This window comes from Osmerus eperlanus, chromosome 3 (genome assembly GCF_963692335.1).
Source record: "Osmerus eperlanus chromosome 3, fOsmEpe2.1, whole genome shotgun sequence".
NCBI lineage: Eukaryota > Metazoa > Chordata > Actinopteri > Osmeriformes > Osmeridae > Osmerus > Osmerus eperlanus.
In genome coordinates, this window is record NC_085020.1 from 19,808,162 (window position 1) to 19,820,793 (window position 12,632).

The following is a 12,632-nucleotide window of genomic DNA, read 5'->3' on the forward strand; positions in this document are numbered from 1 at the left end:
GAGATTGGGGATGAGACAAATGGATGGAAAGAGGAGAGTGGGGGATGAGAAAAGGCATGGAGAGGGAGAGATTGGGGGATGAGTGAAAAGGATCGAGAGAGAATGAGGGTGGGGGGATGAGAGAAAAGGGTAGAAAGATAAGTGGGAGTTAGAGAGGGACAAAGAGAGATAGGAATAAAAAGAGAAAAGGAAACATACATGACAATCCGCCTCCTCTAACCCTGCCCCCAGGAATTCCTTCTTAGAAAGAAGAAATAATTTAGAATAAAACATTATTTTGAATATCTCTTCCATAGACATTTCAAGACACAGACACAGACCCTGGAGGAATATCTACTTTATTCATTTTAATTCAACATTATTCTGTTGACAAATGTTGGTGTAAAAACATATTTTTTATCTAAATAACAATACAATAGCATACATTTCACTATAAAAACAGAACTGTATGTTACAATAAATTCTGCAGTGGATTATAAATATGTCTAGTTTACAACATGTACAATTTCTCTAAAGCTAGAGGATTATGCAGCCCAACACCTGAGCTACCTAGGACAGGAATCTAACACAGCTCCACAAAGGGCTACCAGGAGGCTAATGCTAACTAGATACCTGGTTAACCCACCTACTCTCTAGGTCAACCAACAGACTTATCCCTTAGCCTGCATGGGTGGCAGACTAACCCACACGTGACATACATGTACAGACTGGTTGTCCTGTCTGCAGATGTGACTCACACCGTCACACACCTTGTGAGACGGTGCTCTGCATGGTAGCCATAACAAGACTGATAATTCCACTTGAGTTCAAACTGGGAAACCTCTGAACAGGGAAAACGAGCTACAAGCTACCTAGACCAGTGGTTCCCAAACCTGGTCCTCAGGGAACACCTGCATGTTTTAGATGTTTCCCTGCTTCAAATGAATGGTCATAAGCAGGCTTCTGCAGAGCTGGATAACGACCCATTCATTTGAATCAGGTGTGTTGGAGCAGGGAAACATCTAAAACATGCAGGACAGGTGTTCCCTGAGGACCAGGGTTGGGAGCCACTGACCTAGACGACTACCAAATAACATGGTGACACGTTGTTATTAAGAGTTACAGGGTTTAAACTGGATAGGTCCTCTCCTTCACTAAGACACATTTCATTGCGTGAATAAATGCTTGGGGTCACATTTCTTAAGGGGTATCCCTTCTGACCACTGGAATACAATATTTAGAATGCATATCACCTACACAAAGGCTTATATTTGAGTTATATTGTGCTTCTGTTCATGATGAACCGGAATTGCATTCTAGAGGGGTTGGATTTTCGAGCAATCTACAGATTGTAGGATATCTCTCGTGATGTTCCTCCTCTGTTACTCCAGCTTGGCTGTCTCTCAGAGGGGAACATGTTAACCGGAACAGTAATAATAAAAAGCACTTAGCCCCTGAATTGTACATATAGTCTCCTCATCTCCTTCTCTATCTCTACTGTGCACTTTAACAATCAAGTCTACTGTTGAAACTCGAACTACTCTTAAATCTTGTTTTCTTGTTCGCCTCCATTCCCTGTAAAACTCCAAGATAAGTGACATGCTCTGACTGGCTAGAACATGGGCTTCAGGGGGATGAATGGGCATCGCTAGAAGAGGGGGTGTGGGTAGAGGAGAAGGCGTGGCTATAACATGTGTTTCAGGGGGAGGAGGGGCCGTGGCTAGATGAGGGGGCGTGGCTAGAACATGGGTTGCAGGTGAAGGAATCGGCGTGGCTAGATGAGGGGGCGTGGCTAGAACATGGGTTGCAGGTGAAGGAATCGGCGTGGCTAGAGGAGGGGGCGTGGCTAGAACATGGGTTGCAGGTGAAGGAATCGGCGTGGCTAGAGGAGGGGGCGTGGCTAGAACATGGGTTGCAGGTGAAGGAATCGGCGTGGCTAGATGAGGGGGCGTGGCTAGAACATGGGTTGCAGGTGAAGGAATCGGCGTGGCTAGAGGAGGGGGCGTGGCTAGAACATGGGTTGCAGGGGAGGGCGCGTGGATAGAAGAGGGGGCTTGACTAGAATATGGGTTGTAGGGGAGGGAGCGTGGCTAGTGGAGGGGGCGTGGCTAGAACATGGGTTGCAGAGGGAGGAGGGGGCGTGACTGCAACAGAGACGGGTAGAGGGGAGGACCTGGGAGGGGGTGAAAGGTCATGGTCATGGGGTGCAAACTAGGGGGGGCCACCACAGAGAGTTGAGGTGGGGTGGGGTAGGGAGGAGGGGGGGCAGGCGGAGGGCAGACTTGAGGGTAGAGAGGAGGCTGGGGGGGAAGGAAGGCAGTGTGGTGTTGGAGGAGGGTGATGGAACCGGAGGTCAGGTGGACAGGGTGAAGCATGGGGGGCGGAGACACATGGACAGGTGAACCTGGGAGGACGCCCTTGATCTTGGCAGGAAACACCTGCTGGAGGAGGTGCCTGTGGGTGTGGATCTGAACCAGGCAGCCATGCCTCTCCACTCCTGGGCCCGGCTCACCCTGGGGGTGGAAACATGGCCTAGCATACGGGCTAGCTGGAGTAGCATATGGGCTAGCTGAATTAGCATAGGGGCTAGATGGGGTAGCATACGGGCTGGCTTGATTAGCATATGGGCTAGCTTGGGTAGCATATGGGCTAGCTGGATTAGCATATGGGCTGGGAGCTCTATGGTAGGGACTAGCTGACCTGTGGTAAGTACAAGCAGGGCTAGTAGCTCTGTGGAAGGGGCTAGATGGCCTTTGGTAGGGGCTACATGGTCTTTGGATGGAGGGGGTGGGTAGTTGCTGACTGGGGACACTGTGGCTAGGGGTTTGAACCAACAGGGAGACAGCTCCTTTTTCAGGAGGACTTTCATGGTCTGCCCCAGGTCCTCTCGGATGGTCTATAGCCCTGTCTTGGGGGGAGTCAGGTGAGGCTGGAGAGGGGTCGACAGTCACAGGTAGAGAGGGGGGAGATACCGAGCTGGTCTTGGGCTGTGAGGAGCAAGCTGGGGAAACCACACTATCTTGCGAAGCAAGCTGGGCACCGGAACTGCAAAGGGATTCTCCAAGATGAAGGCATTTTGTGGTTGTGTTCGCTAGATCTCCCACGTTTCTATCAAGCTTTGTCCCAGTGTCCTGGGGAGGTGGAGAGTTCAGAGGTCTGGCACTGTACATCCGTGGTCTCTTCCATTGATGGGGACTGTCCTGACAGCAGACACACCCCGATGCCCCAGCCTCAGCACATGCCCCCATCCCACCGGACCCCTTAGACCCCCCAGCCCCAGAGCCTGCCCCCAGGTCAGTCACAGCTCTCTCTGGACCACAGGAGCCCTTGGCCCCCAGTCCTGACCCAGTCCTGACTCCACAGTCCTCTTCCATCTCTGGTCGGCTTGCACTCCGCTTTCTCCCCACGCTCAGCAGAGTCTCCCCATGCACGCTGTGCATGCCCACCCCTTCATTACACAAACTCTCTCCTCTCTCAGGTGATTGCGGAGGTGGGCGGTGGTTTGGGCTCTTGTGGCAGCCGTGTAAGTATGGCTGTTGCGAGGGCGCAGGTTCTAATTCCCTCAGTTGTCGATCTGTCTGTTCTTCTCCGGTCCGTAGAATCCTTGTATGTGGTTCCGCTGTCAGTTTCGGGTGCGTTTGAGATGGCTCTGTCTCTATCCGTGCAAGTTCTGTCTGCATCTGTTCTGGCGGCTGGGATTCTTTCAGACGTGTTTGTGTCTGTGATGGACCTGTCTGTAGTTCTGTCAGTAAATGCTCTCCCCTGCGGCTCCCCAGCACCTGGCCTGTGTTTACGGAAGTCTCATCAGAAAGAATTCCTGCTGGCTCGTTTAGACCTCCTGCTGGGCCCTGTCTCCTGCTGCCCACCTCCTCGGCCAAGCCTGCCCCAAGCCCTCCCTCCTCCCCCCCCTCCCCCTCCTCCATGTCCTCTCTCTGCTGCTGCTGCTGCTCCTTCTTCTCCTCCTCCTCCCTCTCTCCCTCCTCCTCCACCTCGGCAGCGGCAGCAACGCTCTGAGCTGATTGCTTTGACTTGTCTAATGGCTGCACTTGCTGTGAAGTGGGGCCTCTAAATTGGCTATCAAGTCCCTCCCAACACTCGGCTCGTCTCTGAAATGCGCAGCAATTCCCCACATCTCTCGCTCCCCCGTCGGAATCCTCCCGCCTTTCTTCTCGTCGTCTCCTTCTCCTCCTGCGCCTCTTCTTTTTCCTGTGGCTCCTGTAATGGCGGCCGTCCCTGCTCCTCCACCTCTCGGCTCGTCTTGGGCATGAGTGGCCGTGACTGTCCGAAGGCTCACATCTGCTGAGGGAGGCCTGGTGCTTCTGGAGCGTGCTCTCTTCACACGCGTTCTTGACTGGACTGAGGTCCTGGTTGAGGCACGCCTCTTTGCTATCTCGGTCCATATCTATTGGCTCCTCCGGGCTGGTGTCGGACTTCTCTGCCAATGAGGGTAAAGACTGGCTCGTCCTTCCCTGAGAGGCCCTGAAGTCAAAGAGAAGGGGGTTGCAGCTGTAAGACAAGCAGGGCTGTGTCTGGGTGAAGCTCAGCATCTCTGACGGCCACTGGAGCACCGTGCTTCCGTCCCGGCTCACTACTGAGGAGAACGGCCTGCTGGGTCTGGAGAGAGGCTGGCTGTGTCTGGAGAGAGGCTGGCTGGAGTTAGAGATAGGCTGGCTGGGTCTGGAGATAGGCTGGCTTGGGCCGCAGGGAGGGTTACTGGGACTGTTGAGAGGTGAACTTGTCAATCTCTGTACCTCTGGGTTGTGGGGAGAAGAGCAGGGAGTCTCAGAGGGGATCGTCTCCATAGAAAGGTTGACTGGCTGGCTCTCCTCCCCAGGCAAACTGTCCTCTCCTCCAGGGACATGCTCTCTGGTCTCCTGCCTCTCTGGTTCTATGGTTTCCTGGCTGCTCTGAGGAGAGCTGTGCGCTAGTGAGTCCTCTGAGCTCTCTGTGAGAGCAGTGGTGGCACCAGCGTCAGAGGCTGCGGTGTTGCTGTTGGAGACGGCTGGGCCTGGAGGGAGGTTGAGAGGATTGGCTCCTTCCCCAGAGCCCAACACAGGAGCACACATTTCAGGGTCTGGTGCTTCCCATCCATGAGATGGCCCATGACCCGCGACCCCTACCTTGCATCTGTCTGGAGAGAGGGCAGGGTGAGGGAGGTCCTTGTTTTGTACGCCAGCGTCATCCCTGTGGTCGAGTCCCGTCTCCCCAGTGTCCCTGCTGTGTTCGAGTCCCGTCTCCTCAGTGTCCCTGCTGTGGTCAAGACCTGTCTCCTCAGTGTCCCTGCTGTGGTCGAGTCCCGTCTCCTCAGTGTCCCTGCTGTGGTCCACAACAGGGGAGGAGAGGAGGTCCATGAGAGGCAGGGAGACTCTCTGTCTCCCGGCCCAGTCTCTGGCTCCCTCCTCCCTGCTCTCGCAGAACACGGCAGCGGACGGCTCCAGCCTCAGAGAGGCTCTCTTGGGCAGGGAGATGGAGAAGGCTACCTTGCGTCTGGACGTCTGCCTCTTGACCTTGCCACTGGAGGGCCACGAGGCCTGTCTGCTGCAGCTGCAGCTGGGGGAGGGGCTGGTGGAGGACTGGGTGTGGTGCCCCGCCCCTTGGAGGGAGGGGTTCTGGCAGTCTGAGGGCCCGTCCAGCAGGGGTTCTCTACTGCACGCGTCCATGTGGAAGGTGTCTCGGCTGCAGGTGTGCCAAACGCTGCTTTCCACCGCCACAGTAGTTGACTTGAACTTGGGCCCACTCCCTGGAGCACTGAAAGAAAAAGGAAATGAGACCCCTCAACATTGCTGTAAAGAAGAACCACCATTTTGCTTGTTTACTGAGCAAAACAAAGCCGGCATCATGCCGCCCCCGTGTATAAGTGCTGTCTGTTGTCTGCCTGGTGTCGACTCTCTCTCTAATGATGCCATCCCTGGCTCTCCTAGCTAGGATGCCGGCTGTTCCATACCATTCCAACTACATCCTCTGTTCTGCTTGCTGGCTCCCTCCCTCCCCTGTTGTGCTTGAGGATGCATTCGCTGTTCCACCTACCATGCTGCCTCCCTCCTCTGCTCTGCTAGCTGGTGCAGCCGTCGCAGCGCCCTCTCCTGTTTCCTGTCGTCCCTGCGGCTTCTGGATGCGACATTCCTGGCGAACTCTCGCTGCTTCAGCTCCTTCAGCCTCTGTGTGGACAGAACAGGTACATGGTAGCTTATAGTAGCATGTCCAATCTGTCACCACATCTGTTAGCATATCAGAATCAGAATCAGAATTTGGTTTATTCGCCATGTATGTTATATATAGTAGCATGTCCAATCTTTCACCACATCTCTTGGCATATAGTAGCATGTCCAATCTGTCCCCACATCTGTTAGCATATATTAGCATGTGCAGTCTGTCACCACATCTTGTAGCACACAGTAAACTCCTGAGCTGTTAGCATGTACCCAATAGTCGGTATAACTGCAAGTTGTTAATTGTATGGAAGTCCTAAGAGGCCATTCATTCATATATTTATTCTTTGATAAGTTAAATCGTATTTGTTTTCTCGAGATCTCAAGTTCTTTTTGTCGTTAAAATAACAAATTGTGTTTTCCCAAGATAGCGGGATAATTTGCTCGAGATCTCGAGAGCATGAAACTTTGTTTTCCCAAGAGAAAATTATTTGAGATCTTCAGAAAACAAAAAGATTGTCTGGTCTATTAAATTATCGCAGGAATCATCATTCAGTGTAGCAGTGTCAGAGGAGGAGGAAAATATTGATCAGCATCACAAATCTCTTCAATCAAGCTCTGACACAGTCAGGCACAAATGGCTTTGTGCCTTGCTGTTACGGATAATTACAGGGCGTCATCTAAGAAGACGGTTAGAACGTTTTCAGAAAGACAGTCTGCAGTACCCAGACACACACTAACGCACCCAAACACACACTAATGTACCCAAGCACACACTAACCTACCCAAACACACACTAATGTACCCAAACACATACTAACGCACCTAAACACACACTTATACACCCAAACACACACTAATGCACCCGAACACACTTCTGCAACTGTCTTGCCACATTTGAGAAAATGATCCCAGCATATCAGGAAAATTACTCTAGTTATTTTGAGATAATGACAAATGATTTGAGATCTCGAGAAAACAAGTTAAATTAACTCATCATCATGGTAAAACGGACAAAATGTAAAGTGTGACTGCATGGCCTCTTAGGTTATCATATGTATCACATAATTCCATATATTTCATGCACAGTTTATGGATTGCAGGTCTTGTCCTTATATTATGTGAGTAAAATGAGGCAGCATATTGTGAATATATGAGATTATAGAGTAAGTAATTATAGGCTCCACGCTACATATCTGGATGGTAAATACAGAAAGAAACACAAACTCAACAACAATGGATTGTGATCTCAACAGTGCCTAACAGTTCTGCATTGCAATGTCAATAGTGGCTTGTGAACTGAGTGAAAGTGCAATGTGAAGTCTCCCATATTGTGATGTGTTACGCAGCAGTGAAGATAAGAAATCTCAGAGCCGTGGGCTAATAAAGGTATTTCACAGCAACTTCATGCTTCATCAAACCTATTTTCTGCCCAAATAGAAACTGGATTCAGCTGAGACTGCTAAAGTGCATGAAATTGTCCTATTTACTCCAGATCAAACTCGCTGATATTAATTTGCATTTGTTTCCTCGGATGAGTGCTATCTGATACAGGGATGCGCGGTGGAATCACTTCCTGGGTGTGATGTCACAGAAAACTGAGAGACCAGGATTAGACCTGGTTATAAGATTGCATATCTTTATCGTGTGCACAGACACAAAGTTTAAAAGTCAATAGACTGTTCAGACATGGTCAATCGGGGATATACATTTGAAATTAGCCAAAACAAAACCGCCAGTATCCTAAACCTACTGAGAGGTAATGTGCTGACCTCATACACAGGCAGACATATTTTTGGGGATGGAGAAAAGAATGCGTTGTACACAATGCTGGTAAAAAAAATAAAAATAAATAGGAAGTGATGCAATCTCTACAATAACGTTTTATTTTCCACACTAGTCAGTGTGATGTTCCATGCTGGGCTTTGTGCTGTGCTGTGGGAGGCTGTATCACAGTATGCTTTTGTGGTATTGTGTTATGTTTGTTAGCCAACGCTCAGAAACGTTTTTCGATGCTGTGCAAATATGTTGTGTACCCTACCTGGCAGTATGTTTATAAACTGTGGTGCTTAACCGCATTGTGCTAATACATGCTGCTCTGTGATAATACAAGTTGCGCTGTGTGATGGTGTGCTAGCCGTGGCCCTGCTAGACAGTCAGGCTGTGTGGATATAAACAGCGCTGGATCCTGCAGGATGCCCCGGGAGATGCTAACATTAGCTATTCCTGTCATGTTGAGACCTGTTAGACACAGTTCAGTAACACTCTGACCTTCCTGTTTGAGGAGGCTGCCGTAATTGTATTTCCCCTGGCAGGGGAGGTGAAAGGGAGGAGGAGGAGGAGTGGAGAAGAGGGGGAGGAGTGGAGAAGAGGAGGAGGAGTGGAGAAGAGGGGGAGGAGGAGTGGGGAGGAGTGGAGAAGAGAGGGAGGAGTGGGGAGGAGGAGGAGTGGGGAGGAGGAGGAGTGGAGAAGAGGGGGAGGAGTGGGGAAGAGGGGGAGGAGGAGTGGGGAGGAGGAGTGGGGAGGAGGAGTGAGGAGGAGGAGTGGAGAAGAGGGGGAGGAGGAGTGGAGAAGAGGGGGAGGAGTGGGGAAGAGGGGGAGGAGGAGTGGGGAGGAGGAGGAGGAGTGGAGAAGAGGGGGAGGAGTGGGGAGGAGGAGTGGAGAAGAGGGGGAGGAGTGGGGAAGAGGGGGAGGAGGAGTGGGGAGGAGGAGGAGGAGTGGGGAGGAGGAGTGAGGAGGAGGAGTGGAGAAGAGGGGGAGGAGGAGTGGAGAAGAGGGGGAGGAGTGGGGAAGAGGGGGAGGAGGAGTGGGGAGGAGGAGTGGAGAAGAGGGGGAGGAGTGGGGAAGAGGGGGAGGAGGAGTGGGGAGGAGGAGGAGGAGGAGTGGGGAGGAGGAGTGAGGAGGAGGAGTGGAGAAGAGGGGGAGGAGTGGGGAGGAGGAGTGAGGAGGAGGAGTGGAGAAGAGGGGGAGGAGGAGGAGGAGTGGAGAAGAGGGTAGGAGTGGGGAGGAGGAGTGGAGAAGAGGGGGAGGAGTGGGGAGGAGGAGGAGGATTTATGTCAAGCGGATGTAGTCTCCACCTGACATCAGGTAGGCTGACCTCTGGCACTGACCTGGTCTTCCATCCAGGATATTAATAGAGCATCATGTGACTGCAGAAACCACTACTATAATATAGTCTCTCTTGCTGTGTAAATAGCAGAACTAAAATGCAGTTGAATGTGCCACACTTTAAACATTTCTGAAAATCTATCAGCCTGACAGAGATATTAACTAAAGCCTGTGACAGTTTGGATGGATACTGTTGCCGCAATAAAAAGGCCACCTCAGTACCGCACATTAATGACACTGCGCTCAACGGGAGCAAGGGATTGGACCTCACATCTATCATTTGATTGGTTGGTGGCCAGAGACAGGAACAGCAGAGGTCTAAGCAGAGCAATAACCTCATCTATAGAACTCTAGGAGGCAGAGGGCAGGGCAGGGGGGAGGGCGGGGGGAGATACAGGCGGGAGATCAGAGGGCACAGAACAGATAAAGGGCTGAGGACAAGGGGCAAGGGGAGCACAGTGGGGAGGCCATGGGGCAAGACCATGGATGTGAGGTAGGAGGGAAAAGGTTGCAGGGGAAATAAGGGGCAGAAGGAGGGTTGACTGGAGCGGCCTGCTGTGTTTCTGTTTATCTTCAGGGAGCAAGCTAGTGTGTGTCTGTGTGTGTGAGCGTGCCTATGTGTGCGTGCGTAACGGTGTGCGTGCGTGTCACTGTACATTTTTGTATTCACAGGTGTGTCTGTGTGTCAGTGTGTGTATCTGGCTGTGAGAATCCCCAGCCGTAATCCACCATTCGCCTCTCCCGCTGTTGTGTTCAATAGCCTTGTCACGGTGCAGGGGTGGAGAAGGGAGCAGTCAATAGTGCGCTGAGCCCTGCTATTGACAGCAGGCCAGACCCCCGAGACACTTGCTATGCAGCGGGCGTGAGCAGCAGAGGAGACAGGGTCAGCACTCGTATCAAACAGGAGGACAAACGCTGGAATTAAATCTTTAGCTCTCCATTAGGCGCGATTCTGGAAACTGTCGGCTCGCGGCTATCGCTGGATTAGCGTGCGTCGGGAAAAGCGGAGCTGTTCAGTGATGGCGGGCAAAGAAAGGGACACGCATAATGCCACTGCTGAGGTCATTGTGCTCCAATGTATGTAGTTCTGACTGTGGAGTACAGCAAGAGAGAGGTGCTTTATGTTTTTAGCTTCGGAGCGCAGTCAGAGAGCTGTGGTGGGGTTATAAATCACTCCCGAAAGGACTACGTGAAGAAAGGGCCCTCTGTATGAAAAGCAGTTCAGTCGTATTAAAAGCAACAATGACTTCAAAACCATTCAAACTCCATTTTGTGACAGCTATAGAGGTCCACATGAGACTCCTGCAGAGCTGTGGAGCGTTAGCTCTGTTACCAGACGTCTCACATCTCCTCCATCTGAGGGGTCAGATGGCTGGCTAGTAATCAGAAGGTTGTTGGTTCAATTCCCGGCCGTGCCAAATGATGTTGTGTCCTTGGGCAAGGCACTTCACCCTACTTGCCTTGGGGGGAATGTCCCTGTACTTACTGTAAGTCTCTCTGGATAAGAGCGTCTGCTAAATGACTAAATGTAAATGTAAATCTCCTCCAGCCAAAGCAGAGAGAGACAGAAAGAAAGAGAGAAAGAGACAGAGAGAGACAAAGAGAGAGAGAGAAAGAAAGAAACAACTACAAACGCTCGCTGGATCGGGCTGTTTGCGAATCGGGAGTGCGGGTTACCTGTTTATGTGCGTGGTCGTAGGAGTTGATGTGGTTGTCAAACTCCTGGTGTTTGAGGTACTGCTTGTCACACAGCTCGCAGTAGAAGTTGGCTCTCAGGTCCTCCAGAGCGGACGCCATCGTCCTCTCCCTCTCAGCGTAGTCCTGAAACACACACAGACGGCCGGTTAGAAAGACTCACACACACACTGGGTACACGCAAAGCTTACAGGCTTGCTATGGTGGTGTAATGCTTGAGCTACATGATGTACAGACTGAGGTTCTCTTGGTAGAGACTGAGATACTGTAGTTCACGACTGAGGTTCTCTAAGTAGAGACTGAGATACTGTAGTTCACGACTGAGGTTCTCTAGGTAGAGACTGAGATACTGTAGTCAGAGACTGAGGTTCTCTAGGTAGAGACTGAGATACTGTAGTCAGAGACTGAGGTTATCTAGATGGAGACTGAGGTTCTCTAGGTAAAGACTGAGGTTCTGTAGTTTGAGACTGAGGTTCTCTAGCTTCTGTAGGTACAGGGGTTCTGTAGTTTGAGACTGAGGTTCTCTAGCTTCTGTAGGTACAGGGGTTCTCAAGGTAGAGACTGAGGTACTGTACTCTAAAGAACCATAAACATGACTGAAGGCAACCACAGTAATAGCAGTTGCTTCTTCACGCTCCTCCAGGTATCAGGATTGACTGACCAACATGGCCACATGGCTGCTTCTCGATACATCCGGGTCTGTGTCATCTAATCAGAAATCTCTGTTTCCTGACGAATGGAAAAAGCTAAATCTGTCAGGTTGTGTTTTCACCTTAGACTCAATAACACATCCCCAGAATACACATCACTGGTGTTTATATTCATCATTTCTTCCAGGAATGTTTGCGATGTTGCACTTCGATATAATGCCCCCCTCAAACCCAATCTAGTTGTTTCGGTGACCCCATTTTCTGTTTTTATATTCTTTATTAAATATTGATTTATATCAAAACGGGGAAAAGACCATCTTCACCAAGGGCAAATCATTTCTCACATCACACAATTTTGTCGATGCTTAGTCTTGGTGAAAACTCAGCAATGCACTACTCAGCTGGATGGAGGGATGCATTAAACCCGTATTCCCAGAAGACCTGTTCAAACGTCCTGTGGCAAAACAGTCAGCAAGCCCATTCATGATCTGCATCAATTTAATAGATAACTCATCCCAAGCACTGGCATTGTGCTGTAACAGAGACACTAAGGAAACACACACAGGCAAAATAGAAAATAATAACCAAGATTCCCTATAGACAGGAGCCTCCATGATTTTATTATCTGGAACATAATTCAATGCTTCATTTCTCCCAGAGAAGGGAGATGAGACCAGGGACGCCCAGATGAATCCTGAGAAGAGCTTCCACACACTTTTAAGCTTCTCTTGAGGCTTTTTTCCCGTTGTCTCACTTCAACCCCTCAACTGTAAAATCTGCATTGCTAATCTGATCAGACAGTGTTCTTTGAGGATTACAGATTAGCTGTGACACTGTTTTTCAAACCGACCCCAAAAATGACTCATCACTTTTATCCTGTATCCTTTTAGAACCAGCCATGTATCAGGTCTCTCAGAACCAGCAAAGGGGACCTCTAGTGTTCCGCTGCACCTGTGGACCTGCATTCAGTGTTTTACGTTCTGTGTTCTACGTTCTGTGTTCAGTGTTCTGTATTCTCTGTGGGTGTCAGAACCGTGGGAGCATGAGAACA

General features: G+C 50.6%; 1 protein-coding gene across 1 annotated transcript in view; it reads right to left on the reverse strand.

The window, feature by feature from the left end:
• Positions 1–329: 329 nt before the first annotated feature.
• Positions 330–12,632, reverse strand: part of LOC134017750 (G patch domain-containing protein 8-like) — a 37,546-nt gene continuing 25,243 nt past the window's right edge. Inside the window, exons 2-4 of the mRNA XM_062457738.1 lie at positions 10,914–11,057; positions 6,007–6,137; positions 330–5,727 (exon numbers count right to left, since the gene is read on the reverse strand). Of these exons, the coding sequence (XP_062313722.1) occupies positions 2,088–5,727; positions 6,007–6,137; positions 10,914–11,057 (3,915 nt within the window). The 3' untranslated portion in view covers positions 330–2,087. The remainder of the gene's footprint in view (positions 5,728–6,006; positions 6,138–10,913; positions 11,058–12,632) is intronic.